Consider the following 25,233-nt stretch of genomic DNA (forward strand, 5'->3'; position numbering starts at 1 on the left):
CAGATAGATATTTTCAGCTTTATTATTAGTAAAGAAGATAAAGATAACGGTCTCTTTTATGCGAACACACATAACAATTAAAACCCAAAAGTTTAAAATTCTGCGAATAAAGTGCCAATGTATGCTCAAAAAAAACTCGTTTGTGCTAATGAATTGAGCATCTTGCTCCAAAGTATAGAAATGTTCTTGACTGAAGAGTAGAATTATGTCTTTGAGATCGTTCGGCAGATGAGTCACTGGCAGAAACTAATAAAAACATGCTTCACGTCAACAAGCGCATTAATAAACTGAAGCTGAGAAATAAAAAACCATAGTTTGTTGAGATGGAAGCCCTTGATGTGCTGCAGGCATCAGTAGCATACATGTAATGCGCACAATGTTCGTGTATCAGTGGACTGGAAATGCGGTCTAGATGTTGGCGGAGGAATTGGCCAGCTTCTTTACCACAGTCTTTGTCCACGTGTATGTTTTTACAGAGCACAAACGCGTTGAAGGCACTAGAAAGAAACGAAAAAACGCATTTGTGAATGCATTTCAGCGAAGCTTCAAAAGCTAAGAATGCTGTAGCATAGTGTGGTTCTGATAAGTTGAATCTTGACAATGTTTACTTCTTTTCAGGGTAATATAGAAAGGTTAGAGACGTAGAGTTGAGTTGGGATACAGTCAGTATAGTCCCGATTTAACGATTGTCAAGGCACTGGAAAAAGTTAGGGGAGGGTGGCCCAAAGCAGGTAGGTCGCCCAAAGTGGGTAAGCCTTCGTATGCCCCCCCCCCCCATGGTGTGTAAGCGGCGATGCATACGTATGTCATGGTTACATGATCCCCCCCCCCTGAGTTTTAATCAGTCCCAGCGAAGCAGCAGTGAAGCGGCATGGCACAACCAGGCTTAAAGTAAAAAAAAAAAAATTTCTAAAACAAAATGAAGTTTTGTAACTTGTGATTCGTCGAAGATCAGCTTATTTTTTGATTGTCAATAACATTACGTTATTCTGACACCATTCACCTACACTACGATAGTTATTTCGTTTGTTTCTTTTTTTAATTTAAGGTTATAATTATTAGGGGGAAAAAAAAGTGCCTTCGGACAAAGCGGATATGGGATTTAATCATATATTTATTTGTAATTTATTGACTCGTGTGCTGACTTAGATTTTCTATTTCAATAGGAAAAGTATAACTTTAAAAAGTTATTTTTTAGGATGGCAATTAATTAGTCTATTAATTTAATTAGTTATTTCTTTATGTTTTATAAACAAATGTGCTGACTTTAAAGTGGATAAGTACAACTGTTTTATGTTTTTTTATATAATGGCAGGTAGCTAGTCAACTATTTTAATCATTTATAACTTCATATTTGATTGGCAAATGTACCAAACCACAACCCGGTAGGGCAAAGCGAGTTTGCAAATTTTGCGAAGATTGATAATAAGTAAATATTGGGTTTGAAATAATCCAAAAATCACTTTTTACTTTGAAGTTCAAGAATCCTGCTTGGAAATAAAACCGAAATTGTTGTGATGAGAATTCAAAAACTACAATTTTCAAGCGTTCTTCCAAAACTTACCCGCTATGGGCCACCCTCCCCTACCTTTAAATCAAGAAGGTCGTTAAATCGAGGAGCATAATTATTCAATGCAGTTAAATCCGGACCAGTGAAATGTATCATTAAATTAAGGAAATCGTTAAATCGAGGAACATAAACATTCAATGCAGTTAAATCCGGGCCAGTGAAATGTATCATTAAATTAAGGAAATCGTTAAATCGAGGAGCATAAACATTCAATGCAGTTAAATCCGGACCAGTGAAATGTATCATTAAATTAAGGAAATCGTTAAATCGAGGAGCATAAACATTCAATGCAGTTAAATCCGGACCAGTGAAATGTATCATTAAATTAAGGAAATCATTAAACTGAAGTTATACTATACACTCGTAGTAGTTTTGAAAAAACATTCAAACTCAAATGCGTGTCAATAATTTTCACTAAACTATTCAAAAAGAAGTATTTATCAGAGCCACATTATACCTTCCAGAAAGAAAAAGTAGATACTAATTAAAAAGTATAAAATTGACAATAGTTATCTGTCTTAAATTTAGTAACTTTGTTAAAGAGAAATATGAAAAATGGGCAACAAAGTAGGTATAAAATCTAAGAAGCAATAAACGAAAGATTAGTAAAATCAGAAAATATACAAGTAATAGTTGTTTGACTCAGTTTGTGCTTATTCGCACGAAATCTTGCATTTTTGTAAATTGAGACTTTGATTCCTTTTGCAAGGTTCTGTGCTATACAGTGAATTCTTAGATATGACGAATGAATAATTAATTTAATAGCTACTGATGGAGATAGGTCGCGACTGCAAGCGCATGAACTAAACGCTGCTCGTCTGTAAACCGAGCAGCCTGATTTATTTCATACATGTGATGGCTAAGAAACAAAAAAGGTAAAAGTTTTTTATGCAAATCCGTAGATCTGAAGATTTAAAATCGCAGAATTTTACTAATTAGTACAAACTGTTGTATCTTATTAATTTTTCAACGGTAGGGGAAAACAACGTATTTTAAAAGCATATTAGTTTTTTCTTAGTAGATTACTTGTTAATAACTGCTTCCGCTTAGTTCCTTTTCATTGCTTTTTTATAAATAATTTACTAGCTTCTTATGGGGCATATAGACTACATTTTCAAACTGAATTTTTTACAAAAATAAGAAGAAATTTAATTTATTTACTTCATAAATGAACTTAAAACAACGTTAAAACTAAAAAACCTGATTCTTAAGTAGGATGCAGAAAGATTGAGCGCTAACAATAACTCATGCGTTCTTTCGCTTGCGCGTGTAAAAATAGGCTTACGTTGTTTTGCAGTTTGTCTGAAATTAGTAGCAATCTCTAAGAATAGTAGACTATTAAACACGCATAGCAAATCTTGGGCAAAGTTTTTTATTTATTTATTTATTTATTTATTTTGTTACTAAAATCTAATATTTTTCTTTTTAAAACTTGCTAAAAACTTTAAAGAGCAAGCAGCGATAAAATTAAAAATTTAAAAAAAAAAAAACCGACTGAGTCGCAACTGTAGAATCAAGAGGGAAAATTGAAATTCCTTTTAAAAACCTTACATTATTAAAAATCAATGTCAAGTATTTTATTTGCTATTAAATAGAAACTGGCAACAGATAAAATTTTTAAAACATTGCGTTTAATTTCCTCGTCGGCCAACAACGAATTCGGTTATCAATCGCGTGAATAAAAGTTTAGCCGTTATTAAAATCTGCTTTGAAAAAACGATATAATTCGAATTCTATGAAGAATGGAAGTTCCAAACACATTCTATCAGACGCGGAAAAATATTCTCTTTATTTTGGTATTAAATTTTAAAATTTTAAACTATGTTTTCACAGCAAAAATCGCGAAAAACCTTTTAGAGGTTTTTAATTAATATCTTCGTTAATTAATGTCATCCAAAGATGCTACCTAGCTAAGAACACTCTCGATCAACTTTCCTTTCGAACAATTCTTTTTTTTTTTCAAACTCGGTCCAGCCGTTTAGGCGCCACAGTGCCACAGACAGACACACAGATACACAGACACATCAAACTTAAAACCCCCTTCCTTTTTCGTGACGCGGATAAAAAAAACCGGAAGGGAATTTCGCGAATTTTTAGATTGAAATTTGCGAAATTCCGCAAGTTAGCGGAAAAATCACTTGTGTATATTTTCTATTTTTTTCTGCAATTTGTATATAATGAGTGATATCTCTTTCATAAAATGTCTTGATTGGAGTAGCTCTTGCATAGGATCTTTCATGAGGAAACTTTCGGCAATGAAATTTTTTCGCAGTTATTGTAATTTTGCCAAAGTAAAGTAATCGGAATTTTTTTCTCCAATTATATAAGAGTAGACAAAACTGACTTCCTTCCATTCTACATACTATTCCGGCTAGATTAAATTATATAACTTCAAAAATATTGGCAAGATTCCGAATGTAGCCAAAACTTTCGAAACCGAAAGTCTCCCTTGCTATATCATAACACAAAGGTTTTCAAGAATTTATTTTGCATAAAAGTTACTAACCAACAAGATTCTCTAAGGCCTTCATCAACATCTCTTCCTTTGTCTACATTCTCAGATAGCTGAATCAAGTATTGATACTTGAGCGCACATTTTTCTTCGGATAGAGACACGTTTTTGTAACAGGGGGAATGCCTCAGATATGCTGAAAAGATATTTGAGATTAGTTCTGCAATCAGTTATTCAGCTGTTAAAAATACAGTACAATTCTAATTATTCGAATCAATTTCAATGGATCCTCATTCAGAAAACCAAAAATTCACATGAAAATAATTCACATGAAAGCTTTTTAGATAAATTAGTTTTCACTATACAATCTACAAACCTTGAGAAAATCAGACCTAACATGACTTAGTCAAGATATTTTGAATTATTTCTTGATCAGTTATAGTAAAATGCAAAATATGTTTATTTAAAATCTGTGAAATATTTTTTTTTCGATGCCGTTAAGACTTAAGAAAGTGAGTGCATTGGTGTATTTAAGTGTAAAAGTACAATGCATTTATAAAGACTATTTAAGTTTAAAACACATTTTTTCATGTTTATTGTCTGTCTGTAGTGAAGAACAAATAAATAATAAGTTTAAATTGTAAAAGTATTTAAAATAATTAATTCTATTTAAAACTTCTCAGAACGAGACCCCCCCCCCCCCCAAAAGTGAGCTAAGTTATAGTTTTTTTAAAAGGGTTTTTTTCAAAAAAAAAAAAAAAAAAAAACATTGGGTCCAACCCGGCCAACTCTGGTACATTCTGTATTAATACACTGATACAATATTTGTAAGTAAACTTAACACGGAAAATTGTTACCTTTTAAAGTGTTTATTCAAAAGCTATTTTCCTCTTTTAAAATGCTTTTTTCTCTCTCATTTTCAACATACATACCGTAATTGATTAAACTAGTCCTCTCTTTCAGAAAAATTCAATTATTCGAATTTTTGAGCATCCGAATGGGGTCTGGTCCCAATTGATGCAGGTAATTGGAGTTTTAATGTAGATGAGAAATAATTTTGAAGAAAATATTAGCAGAAATGATATTGGCAACAACTTAAGAAAAAAAATCATAGTTCAGCATGATTATTGACTCAACAAATAATAACTGCACAAACAGTCACACATTTAAGTTGATAAGACGATTCTGCTGTCTTACTATTAAGTGAAGTTGTTTCTTAGCGAAGATATTTCCTTAGTGCACAGTTTAAAATGCCGTTTTAAAGTGGGATATGATAAATAAGCCTCCTATCACCATACACACATACCACAACAATGAATTACCCATAAATATTTCTGTCTCGTAAGTGTCGCGACGTTTTTACTGTACTATTTTATATAAAAAAGTAAACTTACTATCTTGCATCTTTCCAGATACATATTGCTACAAATCCTGTAAATAGTAATTATTGTAGGAACGTTACCTGTAAATAGTTTCCTGTTATGAATATACAACCCCTTAACATATGGCTAAAGTATACAACCCCCTATTATTTTTTTCTTATTTCATTCACTGATTTTATCAATGGAAGTGTAGTTGTAGAACGTTGTAGCATTTTCTGGAATATTTGAGAGATTTCTTTTCGGTGTATTTAAGCCGTTAGCGATGGATAAACGGGGGAGTTTCGATTGATATTTCGAACTGGGAGAAGATTTCTGCTCTGTTTATAGCGAGGCATTTCGCTGTGTTGTTTTCGTATTTGGAAGTAAATACGTGTGTAAACGTTGAGTTTACGGTGTTGTGTGATAATTGCTTAATTGCTGATGAATAATTTAGCAGTTGTTGAAGATCTTTCCTGTACATAGTGTAAATAAATTTCCTGTGTTTTTATCAAGAACTGTGTCTTCATTTCAAGAAAGTGGAAGTCGCACCGAATCCGTTACAATTTGGCGCCCAACGTGGGGCTTCTTCTGGACTTTCTTGGAGTAAGTGTGACTTTGGACATTTTTTCATAAAGACTGTTTGAATTTATAGACTTCGTTTTTATGGTGATTACTCACGCAATGGATGACCAATTAAAACAACTTCTGGAAGCAATTAATGCTGTGAAAAGCGACTTGACTGAAAATATGGCGGCTAATCAAGAACAATTAAAAAATGATATGGCGGCTAATCAAGAACAATTAAAAAGTGATTTGACTGCAAGTTTTACTGCAAATCAAGAACAATTAAAAAATGACATTGCGGCTAATCAAGAACAATTGAAAAGTGATTTAATGGTACTGAAAAATGATTTAGCTTCTAACCAAGAGGAAATTAAAAACGACCTTACTTCGGTAAAGACTGTGATGGAAAATAAATTTAATGAGATAGAGCATCGAGTTGATGCTTTTGATGAAAAACTTGAAACAGTAGAAAACCGTATCGCAACAGTTGAAAATCATGTGGATGAGAAAATTAAAAACATGGAAAGGAGATTTGCGACCGCGGAAAGCAGTTTTGTACAGTTTGGCGCTCCCACATCGGTTGCTCGACCGTCCATTAAACTTGCCACATTTGATGGGAAAACTTCGTGGCAGGTTTACAAAACTCAATTCATGATAGTGGCGGAAGCGAACGGATGGGACTCTGCTACCAAGGCCTGCCATCTTGCAGCATCCCTGAGAGGTGACGCAGCGGACATTCTTCAGACCCTTCCGGACAGCCAGCGCCTGGATTTCGCCGCCCTCACAGCTGCGTTGGAGCTTCGCTTCGGTGAGAAGTGCCAGAAAGATTTCAGCCGACTCCAGTTGAAGTCCCGTTTCCAGAAAACCGAGGAACCCTGCAAGAGCTAGCGGCGGACGTCGAGAGACTGTCTCATCTTGCTTTTTGCGACTGTCCTGCGGATGTTCGGGACAACCTGGCACTCAACTACTACATCGACGGGGTTCGAGATCCGGAAATCCAGAAAGCTCTACGGATGGCGGATGTCAAAGACCTGAACTCTGCTGTTGTGTATGCGATGAAGTTGGAGGCCGCCCAGCAAGCAACCCGCAAGGATCGTCATTCAATCCGCGGCGTGAAAACTGATGAGCCTGATCCGGTTTCGTCACGCTTTGCTGAACTGGAAAAGCAAATAAAAGAAATTGCAGGAATCCTCAAAAGGACTTCGGCTCCCAAGGACCAAAATGGACAATCACTTAAGTGCTGGAAATGTGGTGGCGAGGGTCACTTACGAAGAAACTGTGAAGCTCGCCAAGAAGCCAGAGGGAAAAGCACCTCTCCCTTGCAGGTCCAGGAAAACTAAGCCATGGCAATCTCGCGGGGCGGAGGTCGCCAAATTGGAATGAGCCCCATCTTAAAGTTTTCCAGATTTCATCGACGAGTGGCGGCAGTAATGGACTGTTTGTTTACGCATATGCAAACGGGTTTCCCTGCGAACTGATTATTGACACTGGAGCCAATGTTACAATCATTAGAACAGATGTGGCTCGTCAATTTGGACTCAACATTCTATGGACGCCGCCCTGCGTTACCCTCCAAACTGTGACAGGTGACAAGATCGAGATTGAAGGTAAAGTGAACTTAGAAATTGTGTTTGGAAATGCCACTTACCATCATACGGCATTCGTTGCTGCTATCACAGACCCCTTCATTCTCGGATTGGACTTTTTAAAGAAATATGACTTCAACCTCGACTTCAAGACTAATGAGCTGCACTCGATAAGAGAAGACATAGCCGTTTTCCTGGCAGAAAGTGATGTAAAATCCGCTCATCAAATAATAGCCCAAACAGATTTATCGATTCCCTCAAGGTCAGAATCATTAATACCTGGCTCCATTGAAGAAAACAATAGTTTTCGATTTGGACTCGTTGAATACCCCAAACTAAACAATAACCTGAAAGGAGTGCTGGTAGCATCTACGCTTGTGGACCTTTCTAAGGATGTAATTCCTGTAAGAGTCGCCAACGTGAGTGAAAGGCCAAGAAATATTCGGAAAGGTGAAGTGTTAGCAACTTGTACTCCAGTAAACTGCATCATTAGAGGAATCAATTCCCCCGAAACTGTGTCTTCTGAGTCCTTGACATCGAAGTTAATTGGGAGTGCGCCATTATCGAAAGATCAAAGAACTGCTGCGGAACAATTGGTGGACGACTTCAAGCATCTGTTTTCATCTACATCGGAGGATGTGGGCAGGACGAATTTGACGCAGCATCGGATCTACACTGGAGAACACCCCCCTATTAAACAGCATCCAAGACGACTACCGTTCGCCAAGAAGGAAGAGGTTGAGACCCTCCTGAAAGAGATGAAGGAGAATGATGTAATCGAACCTTTTTCCAGTCCTTGGGCCTCTCCCATCGTCTTAGTCCGAAAGAAAGATGGCTCCACCAGATTTTGTGTCGATTACCGACGCCTGAATGAAATCACCAAGAAAGACAGTTACCCTCTTCCACGGATAGACGACACCTTGGACACTCTTTCCGGACACAAGTGGTTTTCGACCCTGGACTTGAAGAGCGGCTACTGGCAGGTTGAGATACACCCTGATGACCGAGAGAAGACAGCGTTTACAACTGGACAAGGCTTATGGCAGTTTAAAGTGATGCCCTTCGGCCTCTGCAATGCACCAGCTACGTTCGAGCGTCTTATGGAGACAGTGTTAAGAGGACTTTCCTACGAATCCTGTCTGGTCTACTTAGACGATATCATCATCGTGGGACGCAGTTTCGAAGAACATCTGGCAAATCTTAGGAAGGTGCTGCAGAAGCTTAAGGAAGCCAATCTGAAGTTAAGCCCGTCCAAATGTAATTTGTTCCGCCGGGAAGTGAACTACCTTGGTCACATCATCTCTTCTGAAGGTGTACAAACCGATCCAGAAAAGGTATCTGCAGTCAAGAGTTGGAGTCGTCCCGAAAACATCCATCAGCTGCGAAGTTTCCTGGGGCTCTACACGTACTACAGGAAGTTTGTAAAGGGTTTTTCCAACATCGCACGACCTTTGCATAAGCTGACGGAGAGCAAGCAAAAGTTTGAATGGTCCAAAGACTGCGAAGATGCATTTCTACGACTGAAGGAGGCTTTAACATCAACGCCTATCCTCGCCTATCCTCAGCCTGAAAAATCCTTCATCCTAGACACTGATGCGAGCCACGAGGGCATCGGAGCTGTTTTATCCCAAGAAATTGACGGAAATGAACATGTCATCGCTTACTGGAGCAAATGCTTATCAAAGTCGGAGCGAAATTACTGCGTCACCAGAAAGGAGTTACTGGCCATAGTGAAAGCTGTAGAACACTTCCATCATTACCTCTACGGCCGAAAATTTCTGCTTCGGACAGATCATGCCTCATTAACTTGGCTTTTGAACTTTAAAAATCCGGAAGGCCAGATAGCCAGATGGATACAGCGGCTCCAGGAATATGACATGGAGATCAAGCATCGAAAAGGGTTATCTCACGGTAATGCTGACGCTTTATCAAGAAGACCCTGTCCTGAGAACTGCCACTATTGTTCCCGAATCGAGAAACAGTATGGAACGACTAGCCCTACCACCTATCAGGTGACAGTGACTCCAACATCATCAGAACCTGATCCATGGAGTGACGACCAAGTTCGAAAAGATCAACTTGAAGACCCCGACATAAAACCAATTTTGGAGTTCATGGAAAGTGACAGTCGACGCCCTAGCTGGCAGGACGTTTAAATCTTCAGTCCTGCAACAAAAAGATACTGGGCTTTATGGAACTCACTCCATTTACGGAACGGCGTGCTACACCGGAAATGGGAATCTGATGACGGCAAAACGTCTAGGTGGCAGTTACTACTTCCCCGATCAAGGATTTCAGATGTTCTGAAAGAAATACATAGTAGTGCGACTGGAGGACATTTTGGTGTCTTGAAAACCCTTAATAAAGTTCGGGAGCGCTTCTTCTGGAGCAAGGCAAAGGATGACGTGGAGAAGTGGTGCCATTCTTGTGACGCATGTGCTGCTCATAAAGGACCGAAGAAGAGAAGCAGAGGGAAGCTACATCTGTACAACGTTGGAGCTCCTTTCGAACGAATTGGGATCGACATCCTGGGTCCTCTACCAAGAACTGCTGATGGGAACAAATACGTTCTTGTTTCCATCGACTATTTCACGAAATGGCCCGAAGCGTATCCCATTCCAGATCAAGAAGCTACCACCGTAGCAGAGACTCTAGTCCAACATTGGATCTCGAGATATGGAGCACCTTTGCAGATTCATTCCGACCAAGGGAGGAATTTCATCTCTGCTGTTTTTAAGGGCCTATGTCAAATTCTCGGAATTGAGAAAACTAGGACAACACCACTACACCCCCAATCGGACGGCATGGTGGAGAGATTTAACCGCACAATCCTGAACAATCTCTCACTTATGGTCTCCAGAAATCAACAGGATTGGGACAAGAAGCTACCTTTGTTCCTGCTGGCCTACCGCAGTGCTGTCCACGAGACTACCGGATATGCCCCATCTCAGATGCTCTTCGGACGAGAGCTTCAGCTACCTTGTGATCTCGTCTTCGGTCGTCCTCCGGATGCGCCTGCATCGCCTGAGGAGTACATCCAGGATCTCCAGGCCCGGTTGGAAGACGTTCATAACTTCGCACGAGAGCGAATCAACATCGCGGCGGAGAAGATGAAGACCCGATACGACACAAGGTCTACTGGACATGAATTCAACGAAGGCGACAAGGTTTGGTTATGGAATCCCATCCGACGGAAAGGTCTTTCACCCAAATTGCAGTCGCATTGGGATGGACCCTACAAAGTCCTTAACCGACTGAACGACGTCGTAGTGAGGATGCAAAAATCACCTAATGCAAAACCTAGGGTTGTACATTATGATCGGTTAGCCCCATACTATGGCCATAGTTCATGAGTATTACGTAAACAACCATGGTTGATAACATAAAAGTTGTAGATAATTTTTGCTTTTAATGTTTAGTAATATTTCTTGTTATTATTGTGTTTTCTGTATCTGTTAGTTATTATTTAATGTGTGTAATTGTGAACTTGTGATAGAAGTTTGGCACCCTTTCTGGGGATTGTACTGCCCGGGACGTGCAGTCCTTAGGAAGGGGGCAATGTTACAAATCCTGTAAATAGTAATTATTGTAGGAACGTAACCTGTAAATAGTTTACTGTTATGAATATACAACCCCTTAACATATGGCTAAAGTATACAACCCCCTATTCTTTTTTTCTTATTTCATTCACTGATTTTATCAATGGAAGTGTAGTTGTAGAACGTTGTAGCATTTTCTGGAATATTTGAGAGATTTCTTTTCGGTGTATTTAAGCCGTTAGCGATGGATAAACGGGGGAGTTTCGATTGATATTTCGAACTGAGAAGATTTTTGCTCTGTTTATAGCGAGGCATTTCGCTGTGTTGTTTTCGTATTTGGAAGTAAATACGTGTGTAAACGTTGAGTTTACGGTGTTGTGTGATAATTGCTTAATTGCTGATGAATAATTTAGCAGTTGCTGAAGATCTTTCCTGTACATAGTGTAAATAAATTTCCTGTGTTTTTATCAAGAACTGTGTCTTCATTTCAAGAAAGTGGAAGTCGCACCGAATCCGTTACAATATGGTTCCAATAATACACACACCACACCAATTAATTACTCATAAACAATTCTTTCTCATAAGTGTCGCAGCGTTTTTTCTGTACTAGTTTATATAAAAAAGTAAACTTATTATCTTGTATCTTTCCAGATACACATAGTTCCAATAACACACACGCCACACCAATTAATTACTCATAAATAACTCTTTCTCATAAGTGTCGCGGCGTTTTTATTGTACTAGTTTATATAAAAAAGTAAACTTACTATCTTGTATCTTTCCAGATACGCATAGTTCCAATAAAAATTGTCGAGCACCAGCAACGACCTGATTGAAGACTTTCCTCTGGGTGGCAGTAAAGCAACTTTTCATATGTTCATCCACACATAACACGCTTTTCTTCAAATTTCTGACAAGAAACAAAAATTCATTAGGGCGAAGTTTTGTAAAGGTAATGAGTATATTAAGCTTTCATTTTTACTTCCTTTTACAAAAAAGGAAGTACTGTATTCGCAAAAAAATTTTCATTCAAAAATCGGGCATAATTTCCATTTTGCTCACTCCCGAATGAATATTGATTTTTTTTTCAATCCGACAACAGGTGGATACATGTCTAAGAACGTATAGACACCTGGAGAATCCATTTTGACGATCCCCGAGTTAATTACAACGAGTTTTCTCGTGACGTCCGTATGTACGTATTTATGTGTGTATGTGCGTATGTATCTCGCATAACTCAAGAACAGTATGTCCTAGAAAGTTGAAATTTGGTATATAGACTCTAAGTGGGGTCTAGTTGTGCACCTTCTCTTTTGGTTGCATTCGGATGTTCCAAAGGGGATCTTTTACACCTTTTTGAGGTAAAATCATTGTTAATTTCAATATAAACTCAAGCGGTGTTATAATTTGGCAAACACTTGGCAATATTTCGCCTAGCTTTTGGTTGCCAAGTTTTGTCGCCAATTTGGCGACGAATTTGGTGTGTTTTTTTTTTTAATTCTGGTTTCAATTTGGCCATGTTTAGAGAGTTAACCATTGAATCACATTAAAACTGCCAATATTGCGAAAATTTAACTGTATAAAACGTTTTCTTTGCTTCGTCTCGCAACAAACTTGGGGTGAAAATATTTAAAGTGTTTCTTTGCTCACTCCGAGGCATATTATCTTTAAATTGGACTAAAAGGAAGTCATGTGATGCACACATCAGCTCGTTTTTTCTCGCTTTAGGATGTGGATTACAGTTTTGAAACTTACACCTTCGACTTCCTTAAATTGCTAGGTTAAATTAAAAAATTGAAACTCTGGTTATTTCTTTTTGAAGTATTAAAAATAAATCATCAAGAACAAAAAGCGTTTTTCGTCAACTTACTCCACCTATATGAGGTAAGATGACGAAGAGAGATGGGTATGACGAAGAACAGCTAAAAGTAAACATTAAGAAAAAAAAAAAAACCTTTAAAAATACGTAAAAAACTGATAAAATCGTTTGGACAAGTATGTTCTCCCGTCCCAAACCCTAAACAACATGTTCTTAGCATGTTTTCACCGAGCATCTCCTTCTCAAATAGTTCCTGAGCAAGAAAGAGCTCAGCTGGATGGTTCTGATGGAATAGTTCTTAATGATTAATTTCGAATGATATATACTCTATGTGTCTCCATGGTCTAACAGATTTTCTGAATATTCTATGATGTTTCTACCCGTCAAAGAAAATCGTATGATTTATTAAAAGGGCTTTCCTAGAGTCAATTTTTGGCTGTTTTTGACAGAAACAGAAATTGTTAACTTTTACTTTTGTTCAAAAAATTGCTGGCGCCATTAGTTTTTGTACCAACCAATCGGAAAGAAATAAAAAAGTGAAGTATGAAAGGAATAAAATAATTGGCTATTCATATAGAAACAAAGTCTTAAAATGTGGCACGAAAGAAGTTCCCTCCTTTGCTACCGGGTTGTTTTCTTAATAGTCACCTGAGAACGATAGTCAATTTTTGGCTGTTTTAGACAGAAACAGAAATTGTTATCTTTTAGTTTCGTTCAAAAAATTGCTTGCGCCATTAGTTTTTGTACCAACCAATCGGAAAGAAATAAAAAAGTGAAGTATGAAAGGAATAAAATAATTGGCTATTCATAAAGAAACAAAGTCTTAAAATGTGGCACGAAAGAAGTTCCCTCCCTTGCTACCGGGTTGTTTTCTTAATAGTCACCTGAGAACGATAGTCAATTTTTGGCTGTTTTAGACAGAAACAAAAATTGTTATCTTTCATCCGTAAGCTCATTAGTTTTTGCATTGAAAAAGGCGTTCCCTGTAACGCCGAAACACGTGTCTGCTGTAATTTACAAATTTGTGCTTCTGCTTACGTTGTTTTGTCTTACTTTACTGTTCAGCACAAAGGTATTTATTTATCTTAAGAAGGTACACTGTTAGAAAAAATCCTGAAATTTTGCGATAAAAGTTACTGGCATCCATGTTGCCAGAAACTGTTACCGTAAAATTCTATTTTACTGTAAAATTTCACGGTATAATAAACAAGAGTTAAAAAACGCAAAATGGGGGCAGCAGATTCAATTTTGCTACCTTCGGATTGGCAGGGGGCGTTGCTGCCCACCATACGAGTTGGGACACATCCAGTGAGGGGAAATGCGGTGTTTTCTGCTTCGCACTGTAAGTCACGTGGTGTATCAATTGGCGCTGCAATCATTTATTGTTTTTGGTACAATTTACTGTAATTTTTTTTTCTGTATTGTAAACACTCCATTTTACAGTAATATTTATTGGAAAAGTTTCCTGAATTTTTAACAGTCTTGCTGACTTGATTGGGTTTGGAGGGAACTCTGATGAAATAGGAGAATCTTTGACTTGGGCAACCTTCCTTTTGGCTTTAATAGCATCAGTAGTATACAAAGCTTGAGAACCTTTATCTGCATAAATGTTGATCCATAAAGTTTTACTCGAATGGGATAAGTATTCAAAAACATTTCTGAGAAGATGATTAATGAGGGATCTACTCGTCATGTTACCCACCCAGCGTTTGTACTTTTACCCCATTCTACCTTTTTTTTTTGAGTTTTATTTTCAGTACCGTAGCCAATCGTCAACATTTTACACCACAGATGATTAAGTTGCTGTCGTCGAGAAATTCCTTACGTTACAAAGTCAGAAAATTTGCAATCACAAGCAAGAAAAATACATCGTGCTGGTTACGTCTTGCGAATCAATCCATTCCGACATCTTTTGCAGTCAACTTCGTTACATGTATTAGAAATGATGGATGTTGATATCAATGATAGATTTATAAGCCTGCTAAATTCGTCATCGTACCCAATTCGTCATCTTACCTTCCTAAACCGAATGCGTCAAAAATTTAAAATATGATTTTTGTTCACTTTCTACTTATCAAAGTAGTACCTTGACTTAGCATGGAGTTTGGAGGTTTTCGACATTTCTTTCGTCACCAGTGTCGTCTGGTTATCTCGTTATCATCAGGTGTTTCTCTAGCCTGTGATATTCCTGCTGTTTCTTGTATCTTTACATGAACCATTACGATTCTGCAATCCGTCAAACTTAATTTTGTTCCATCGCATGGTTTAGTTGTCCTTACAAAAAACCGATGTAGGTGACTGTGGGGCAAAGTGAAATAGTTAAGATAAATCGAAACGAAAAAAATGGAACTTTGTTTCGAAAATTTCAGCTTACAAAGAAAATATACTTTATTTTATGATAGAACTTGCGCTTAAAAGTTATTTTATATTTTTGACTCTAAATTTGTACCTAGAAGAAAAAAATGAAAATTTTGAAGCAATGAATTCGAAATATTTTATATGTGAACTAGTGGTACCCGCACGGCTTTGCCCGTTATAGAAAAATTAAAAGGTCTTTTGGTTCGCCTGTATATTAACAAATAATGTATGGTGAATTTTCTCGCCAATTGGCTTGTGCCCATGTTACGGTTCCACGTTATGATAATTTCGCAATTTACTCGTCCATCTTATGTTAATTTTGTGCTTAAAACTGGAATAGAAAAAGAACCACATCGAATTTTCGAAAAATCGTTTCGAGGTGCACACCCCATGCTACAAACTAACTTTGTGCCAAATTTCATGAAAATCGGCCGAACGGTCTAGGCGCTATGCGCGTCACAGATATCCCGACAGACAGACAGAAATCCTGACAGGCAGAGAGACTTTCAGCTTTATTATTAGTGAAGATAAAGATATGGTTCAAAATTACTAGTTCTGTCAGAGAAGATAATTTTTATCAGTATTACAACAACATAAACTTCTAATTTGTTCATTTCTCGTCGTATTTTTTCCAGTTTTTAACCACAAAAGAAGTAAGCATCAATTTTCTTTCTTAAATGATATTTACCGCACCGTGAAGCAGTCATTTTAATTTACAGATACAAACTGAGCAAAATATTCAAAACGCAAGAATTGAAAACCTCCTATCCCAAAATGGAAGTTGTATTTCTGCTTTCCGCGGAACTCCCAAACATGACGGTATAAAACTTCCTCGAACTATTTTTTTTCTCCAAATCCTCTCACAAAATGCATCCAATTTTCGCAGCGAGTGAGTATAAAAAAAAAGTTAGCAAGGAATGCTGTTTTACATAAATCTTAGATTGGACTTTTGTGTAACCGAGATAATAAACGACGCTGCATGATGGAATTGAAATGACGCCATTTTTCAAGAAGAGTTTGAATACTTCCTAATTGCAAAGCGAATCGGCACGAATAGAGTTTGGGATGCGAACTAAAAAGTAAAGCTCCTAGGAAACGGAAGCCAGAATGGAGGGAAATTGATTATGCATAATGTTGAGGTAAATAAAAGAAATAAATTTTGGGTTCTAGTTTGCAAATGTTACGAGATAGTTCCTTTGGAATTCAGAATGTTTGAATTATTTCTAATTTGTGTGTACACATTGTGAAAGTTTGGTTATTTCTTTTAGCTGTTATTTATTTGAGTGTTGATTACTTTGTTTCGAACCAGTAAATGCTGTTCTGTTTTGCTTTAAAAATGTATGTATATCAAACTAACAAACATACCCAACGTTGCTGGGTCAATAATAATATTGAGAAACAATTTATACTTTCCTTTATTTTTAGCTGTGCGCCGTGGTTTTTCCTGCGTTAATAAGACAACAATGTATTAAAAAATTATTTTAAGTACATCACGCTATATATATATTATATATATACAGTAAAGAATCACACACCCTTACCCACATCGGTGTTTTCCGTTAAATAAAAAAAAAAAAAAAACAATAAATAAAATCATTGAAAACTTTTGGTTTATAAACCAATTAATTTTTAAATGAGCCGAGTAATTAATGCTGAAAATCTTCCCGCCCGCAGCCGGGTTCGAAACCGGGACTCTTAGGGTTGCTGGCTCAGTGCTTTACCGACTGAGCTATTCTGGCAACAAAGGTTCGAGCTAATAATGCACAAAAAAGAGAAAAAAAATTAATTTTGTCATTTTGAATTCAAATTATGTTTTTCGCAATCACGAGTGTGTGTGTGTATGTAGGCTTGTGTGTGGAGGGTATATGTGTTTGTGTGTAGGGGGTATGTGTATGTGTGTGTAGGCAGGGGTGTTTGCGTCTGTTTGCAGGCATGAGTGTGTGGGTAGTTGTGTGTACGGGTGTTCGTGTGCGTGGGGGCGGGGTATATGTATGTGTGTGTAGGCATATGTGTTTGTGTCTGTTTGCAGGCATGAATGTGTGGGTAGTTGTGTGTATGTGTGTATGTGTTTGTGTATGCGTGTAGGTGTATGTGTTTGTGTGTATGTGTTTGTGTGTGTGTGTGTAGGTGTATGTGTGTGTGTGTAGGTGCGTGGAGGAATGCGTGTAAGCGTAGGATATGGACGCAACCGGACGGCTTTCGCTATAGGAGCAGCATCGTGAGGAGCCGGTCGACGGTGGTGCTGCAGAGGGTGCTGGCGGGAAATAAAATGATAGCACATCAAAACAGTCAGAATAATAAGCAATCGTGATTGCTCAGAAAAAAAAGCACCATGATTATTAATGGTTTAACTTCAATTAAGTTCTGCTTCACTTCTATCAGTCATAGCGTGATGTTATACAGTCGATAGCCTTCCTCAATAAATGGACTTCACAACACAAAAAGAATTTTTCAATTCGAACCAGTAGTTTCTGAGATTAGCGCTTTCGAACAAACTCTTCAGCTTTATATTAGTATAGATTTGGCAAAACATAAGCACTACAGTGTAAGTAATATTTTGACACTCAGGGGTGCTCCGAACCTAAATTTGGGGGGGGGGGGCAGAAATTCTCAATTTGCCGAATGGAACTCCAAGTTTTTCCAAACGATAAAATACGGGAATGCTTACATAAGAACAAATGACAAGGGACATTTGGGCATTTAAAAATTGAAATTATGTCACCAAATTTGCTGAATTGTTAGAAAAAATTTGCCTGATAAGGAAAATTTTCAGATGATCACAGCGACCTCGTGTGGCTTCTCCCCGTGGCGCCCCTATTAACACTGAAAAGTAGAATCTGCATGCTGGCACCATTACACAATTTGAATTAGTTGTTGATATGATTTTTGAAAAAAATATTGTAACGGATTCGGTGCGACTTCCACTTTCTTGAAATGAAGACACAGTTCTTGATAAAAACACAGGAAATTTATTTACACTATGTACAGGAAAGATCTTCAACAACTGCCAAATTATTCATCAGCAATTAAGCAATTATCACACAACACCGTAAACTCAACGTTTACACACGTATTTACTTCCAAATACGAAAACAACACAGCGAAATGCCTCGCTATAAACAGAGCCAATACACTAACGAATTCTCAATCGAAACTGACTGTTTATCCATCGCTAACGGCTTAAATACACCGAAAAGAATTTTCCACAACATTCTACACGTTTCCTTCGGCTTCCCGAAATGCGTAGACCGTTATCAATGAAAAGAAAAAATAAAATAGGGGTCGTATATTTTAGCCATATGAAAAAGGGGTTGTATATTCATTACGGGAAACTATTTACAGGTTACGTTCCTACAATAATTACTATTTACAGAATTTGTAACATTGCCCCCTTCCTAAGGACTGCACGTCCCGGGCAGTACAATCCCCAGAAAGGGTGCCAAACTTCTATCACAAGTTCACAATTACACACATTAAATTATAACTAACAGATACAGAAAACACAATAATAACAAGAAATATTACTAAACATTAAAAGCAAAAATTATCTACAACTTTTATGTTATCAACCATGGTTGTTTACGTAATACTCATGAACTATGGCCATAGTATGGGGCTAACCGATCATAATGTACAACCCTAGGTTTTGCATTAGGTGATTTTTGGATCCTCACTACGACGTCATTTAGTCGGTTAACGACTTTGTAGGGTCCATCCCAATGCGACTGCAATTTGGGTGAAAGACCTTTCCGTCGGATGGGATTCCATAACCAAACCTTGTCGCCTTCGTTGAATTCATGTCCAGTAGACCTTGTGTCGTATCGGGTTTTCATCTTCTCCGCCGCGATGTTGATTCGCTCTCGTGCGAAGTTATGAACGTCTTCCAACCGGGCCTGGAGATCCTGGATGTACTCCTCAGGCGATGAAGGCGCATCCGGAGGACGACCGAAGACGAGATCACAAGGTAGCCGAAGCTCTCGTCCGAAGAGCATCTGAGATGGGGCAAATCCGGTAGTCTCGTGGACAGCACTGTGGTAGGCCAGCAGGAACAAAGGTAGCTTCTTGTCCCAATCCTGTTGATTTCTGGATACCATAAGCGAGAGATTATTCAGGATTGTGCGGTTAAATCTCTCCACCATGCCGTCCGATTGTGGGTGTAGTGGTGTTGTCCTAGTTTTCTCAATTCCGAAAATTTGACATAGGCCCTTAAACACAGCAGAGATGAAATTCCTCCCTTGGTCGGAATGAATCTGCAAAGGTGTTCCATATCTCGAGATCCAATGTTGGACTAGAGTCTCTGCTACGGTAGTAGCCTCTTGATCTGGAATGGGATATGCTTCCGGCCATTTGGTGAAGTAGTCGATGGAAACAAGAATGTATTTGTTCCCATCAGCAGTTCTTGGTAGAGGACCCAGGATGTCGATCCCAATTCGTTCGAAAGGAGCTCCAACGTTGTACAGATGTAGCTTCCCTCTGCTTCTCTTCTTCGGTCCTTTACGAGCAGCACAGGCGTCACAAGAATGGCACCACTTCTCCACGTCATCCTTCGCCTTGCTCCAGAAGAAGCGCTCCCGAACTTTATTGAGAGTTTTCAAGACACCAAAATGTCCTCCAGTCGCACTACTATGTATTTCTTTCAGAACATCTGAAATCCTGGATCGAGGAAGTAGTAACTGCCACCTAGATGTCTTGCCGTCGTCAGATTCCCATTTCCGGTGTAGCACGCCGTTCCGTAAATGGAGTGAGTTCCATAAAGCCCAGTATCTTTTTGTTGCAGGACTGAAGATGGAAACGTCCTGCCAGCTAGGGCGTCGACTGTCACTTTCCATGAACTCTAAAATTGGTTTTATGTCGGGGTCTTCAAGTTGATCTTTTCGAACTTGGTCATCACTCCATGGATCAGGTTCTGATGATGTTGGAGTCACTGTCACCTGATAGGCGGTAGGGCTAGTCGTTCCATACTGTTTCTCGATTCGGGAACAATAGTGGCAGTTCTCAGGACAGGGTCTCCTTGATAAAGCGTCAGCGTTACCGTGAGATAACCCTTTTCGATGCTTGATCTCCATGTCATATTCCTGGAGCCGCTGTATCCATCTGGCTATCTGACCTTCCGGATTTTTGAAGTTTAAAAGCCAAGTTAATGAGGCATGATCTGTCCGAAGCAGAAATTTTCGGCCGTAGAGGTAATGATGGAAGTGTTCTACAGCTTTCACTATGGCCAGTAACTCCTTTCTGGTGACGCAGTAATTTCGCTCCGACTTTGATAAGCATTTGCTCCAGTAAGCGATGACATGTTCATTTCCGTCAATTTCTTGGGATAAAACAGCTCCGATGCCCTCGTTGCTCGCATCAGTGTCCAGGATAAAGGATTTTTCAGGCTGAGGATAGGCGAGGATAGGCGTTGATGTTAAAGCCTCCTTCAGTCGTAGAAATGCATCTTCGCATTCTTTGGACCATTCAAACTTTTGCTTGCTCTCCGTCAGCTTATGCAAAGGGCGTGCAATATTGGAAAAACCCTTCACAAACTTCCTGTAGTACGTGCAGAGCCCAAGGAAACTTCGCAGCTGATGGATGTTTTCGGGACGACTCCAACTCTTGACCGCAGATACCTTTTCTGGATCGGTTTGTACACCTTCAGAAGAGATGATGTGACCAAGGTAGTTCACTTCCCGGCGGAACAAATTACATTTGGACGGGCTTAACTTCAGATTGGCTTCCTTAAGCTTTTGCAGCACCTTCCTAAGATTTGCCAGATGTTCTTCGAAACTGCGTCCCACGATGATGATATCGTCTAAGTAGACCAGACAGGATTCGTAGGAAAGTCCTCTTAACACTGTCTCTATAAGACGCTCGAACGTAGCTGGTGCATTGCAGAGGCCGAAGGGCATCACTTTGAACTGCCATAAGCCTTGTCCAGTTGTAAACGCTGTCTTCTCTCGGTCATCAGGGTGTATCTCAACCTGCCAGTAGCCGCTCTTCAAGTCCAGGGTCGAAAACCACTTGTGTCCGGAAAGAGTGTCCAAGGTGTCGTCTATCCGTGGAAGAGGGTAACTGTCTTTCTTGGTGATTTCATTCAGTCGTCGGTAATCGACACAAAATCTGGTGGAGCCATCTTTCTTTCGGACCAAGACGATGGGAGACGCCCAAGGACTGGATGAAGGTTCGATTACATCATTCTCCTTCATCTCTTTCAGGAGGGTCTCAACCTCTTCCTTCTTGGCGAACGGTAGTCGTCTTGGATGCTGTTTAATAGGGAGGTGTTCTCCAGTGTAAATCCTATGCTGCGTTAAATTCGTACGGCCAACATCCTCCGATGTAGATGAAAACAGATGCTTGAAGTCGTCCACCAATTGTTCCGCAGCAGTTCTTTGATCTTTCGATAATGCCGCACTCCCAATTAACTTCGATGTCAAGGACTCGGAAGACACAGTCTCGGGGGAATTGATTCTTCTAATGATGCAGTTTACTGGAGTACAGGTTGCCAACACTTCACCTTTTCGGATATTCCTTGGCCTTTCACTCACGTTGGCGACTCTTACAGGAATTACATCCTTAGAAAGGTCCACAAGCGTAGATGCTACCAGCACTCCTTTTAGGTTATTGCTTAGGTTAGGGTATTCAATGAGTCCAAATCGAAAACTATTGCTTTCTTCAAGGGAGCCAGGTATTAATGATTCTGACCTTGGGGGAATCGATAAATCTGTTTGGGCTATTATTTGATGAGCGGATTTTACATCACTTTCTGCGGGGAAAACGGCTATGTCTTCTCTCATCGAGTGCAGCTCATTAGTCTTGAAGTCGAGAGTGAAGTCATATTTCTTCAAAAAGTCCAATCCGAGAATGAAGGGGTCCGTGATATTAGCGACGAATGCCGTGTGATGGTAGGTGGCATTCCCAAACACTATTTCCAAGTCCACTTTACCGTCAATCTCGATCTTGTCACCTGTCACAGTCTGGAGACTTACGCGTGGCGATGTCCACAGCAGCTTCAATCCAAATTCACGAGCCACATCTGTCCTAATGATTGTCACATTGGCTCCAGTGTCAACAATCAGTCTGCAGGGGTTCCCATTTACATGTGCGTAAATGAAAAGTCCATCACTGCCACTACTAGAAGAGGAAATCTGCAGAGCTTTAGTGGTGGTGATTTCCTTCCCTCGCGTAGCTTGGCGAGCCGGACAACTCCTTCGCAGGTGTCCTTCACTACCGCATTTCCAGCACTTCTGCTCTTGTTTCTTTTGGGCTGTTATGCTGCTCAAATGTCTTGTCAAGTCACCGAGTTGTCTCTCAAGTTCAGCGAGGTGGGACGACCTGGAATCAGACTCATCAGCTTCCGGAGTCCGGATTAGATGGCGATCCACACGGGTTGCTTCTTGGGCGGCCTCGTATCTCATCGCATACACAACGGCAGAATTCAGGTCTTTGACATCCGCCATCCGTAGAGCTTTCTGGACTTCCGGATCTCGAACCCCGTCGATGTAGTAGTTGAGTGCCAGGTTGTCTCGAACATCTGCAGGGCAGTCGTAAAAAGCAAGATGAGACAGTCTCTCGATGTCCGCCGCAAGCTCTTGCAGGGTTTCCCCAGTTTTCTGGAAACGGGACTTCAACTGGAGTCGGCTGAAATCTTTCTGGCACTTCTCACCGAAGCGAAGCTCCAACGCAGATGTGAGGGCGGCGAAATCCAGGCGCTGGCTGTCCGGAAGGGTCTGGAGAATGTCCGCTGCGTCACCTCTCAGGGATGCTGCAAGATGACAGGCCTTGGTAGCAGAGTCCCATCCGTTCGCTTCCGCCACTATCATGAATTGAGTTTTGTAAACCTGCCACGAAGTTTTCCCATCAAATGTGGCAAGTTTAATGGACGGTCGAGCAACCGATGTGGGAGCGCCAAACTGTACAGAGCTGCTTTCCGCGGTCGCCAATCTCCTTTCCACGTCCTTAAAGATCTCTTCTTTTAGTAGATGAAATCTTCTATCTTCATCTTCAAATTTATTTTCTACAGCATTGAATCGGCTTTCAACGGTATTAAATTTTTCTTCAATAGCATCAACTCGATGCTCTATGTCATTAAATTTATTTTCCATCACAGTCTTTACCGAAATAAGGTCGTTTTTAATTTCTTCTTGGTTAGACGTTAAGTCCTTTTTCAGCACCGTTAAATCGCTTTTTAACTGGTCTTGATTTGCCAACATACTTGCAGTCAGATCATTTTTTAATTGTTCTTGATTAGCCGCCATATCATTTTTTAATTGTTCTTGATTAGCCGCCATATCACTCTTCACAGAGGTGATTGCGTCAAGAAGTTGTTTTAATTGTTCATCCATTGCGCGAGTAATCACCATAAAAATAAAGTCCTAATTCAAAAAAAGTCTTTATGAAAAAAATGTCCAAAGTCACTTACTCCAAGAAAGTCCAGAAGAAGCCCCACGTTGGGCGCCAAATTGTAACGGATTCGGTGCGACTTCCACTTTCTTGAAATGAAGACACAGTTCTTGATAAAAACACAGGAAATTTATTTACACTATGTACAGGAAAGATCTTCAACAACTGCCAAATTATTCATCAGCAATTAAGCAATTATCACACAACACCGTAAACTCAACGTTTACACACGTATTTACTTCCAAATACGAAAACAACACAGCGAAATGCCTCGCTATAAACAGAGCCAATACACTAACGAATTCTCAATCGAAACTGACTGTTTATCCATCGCTAACGGCTTAAATACACCGAAAAGAATTTTCCACAACATTCTACACGTTTCCTTCGGCTTCCCGAAATGCGTAGACCGTTATCAATGAAAAGAAAAAATAAAATAGGGGTCGTATATTTTAGCCATATGAAAAAGGGGTTGTATATTCATTACGGGAAACTATTTACAGGTTACGTTCCTACAATAATTACTATTTACAGAATTTGTAACAATATTATAAAGGTATAAGATTTTTTCTTCTTTCTTGAAAATGGTACTGTGAGTCATCAGGGCCTGATTACCGCACAGGTCTACTAGGCCTGGGTCCCCCTCTTCCAAGGGGCCCCAAATTGCTTAAAGAATTATGCATAGCATTACAACTATGCAAAAAATACGCACATTTTAAAAATAATAGCCTTCAGGGAGCCTCCAAATTATTGTGGACCTTGGGCCTCATTTTTAGTTAGTAGGTCCCTGTGAGTCATCATTTAGCTATAAATCGGTTCCAGTCCCCAAATTAGTTAATTTATATCATTCCATGGTGCGTGCTAAAGTGCTTTAAAGAAAAGAATTGGATCGAAAACAAGGTAAGAAAAGGTCAACCAGTAAAGTTAACAAAACATAATCAGAGATTTCTAGTTATAAAATTAATAAAAAACACATTTGAGTACTGTAAAAGTTTCTGCAGAATGTAATGAAAAATTTTGCGTTTTAATTTCACCTAAAATTGTTCGCCGAGTTCTCTGAGGAACTGGATTAAATAGGAGCCATTTCCGCAGAAAAAGTTTTGTTCGTGCGCAAAACAGAAAGCTAATGCTTTTCGTTGCAAAATCAGCGATAAATAAGCTCGAAACGTTTTGGAATAACGCCTTATTTAGAAATTTAAAGGTATTCATCATTTTTGGTTCCAATGTTGTATAATTGTAGGAAGAAGAAAAAATGAAGAATTTATTCTTAAGAACTTAGTTGGATCAGTTAATCAGACGGTGAAGGTGCTTTTATGTGAGGGTGCACATCAGCATCAGTACTTGGTAGTTTTATTAATGAATGGGAAATATGGAATTTATTAATGAAATAATGAATCATGCTGTTGATTTAAATATTTCAAGAGACAATTTTAAACTATTGACCTAAAATTTGGTTATGGGAAACAGCTTCGTTTTTTTATATATAAAAAAAATGCTAAGAAGCACGCGGTTCTCAACGCTGGCTTCTGGTGCCTTAAAAATTGTCCTAAGGGGGTCCGGGGACACATTTTGAAAAAAAAAATATATATATATATTAAGCAATTT

General features: G+C 39.0%; 1 protein-coding gene across 1 annotated transcript in view; it reads right to left on the reverse strand.

Annotated features, from left to right (window-relative positions):
• Positions 1 to 262: 262 nt before the first annotated feature.
• LOC129222474 (uncharacterized) overlaps positions 263 to 25,233 on the reverse strand; it is a 57,746-nt gene continuing 32,775 nt past the window's right edge. Inside the window, exons 3-5 of the mRNA XM_054856988.1 lie at positions 11,840 to 11,982; positions 4,077 to 4,218; positions 263 to 497 (exon numbers count right to left, since the gene is read on the reverse strand). Of these exons, the coding sequence (XP_054712963.1) occupies positions 263 to 497; positions 4,077 to 4,218; positions 11,840 to 11,982 (520 nt within the window). The remainder of the gene's footprint in view (positions 498 to 4,076; positions 4,219 to 11,839; positions 11,983 to 25,233) is intronic.

Source organism: Uloborus diversus, chromosome 5 (genome assembly GCF_026930045.1).
Source record: "Uloborus diversus isolate 005 chromosome 5, Udiv.v.3.1, whole genome shotgun sequence".
NCBI lineage: Eukaryota > Metazoa > Arthropoda > Arachnida > Araneae > Uloboridae > Uloborus > Uloborus diversus.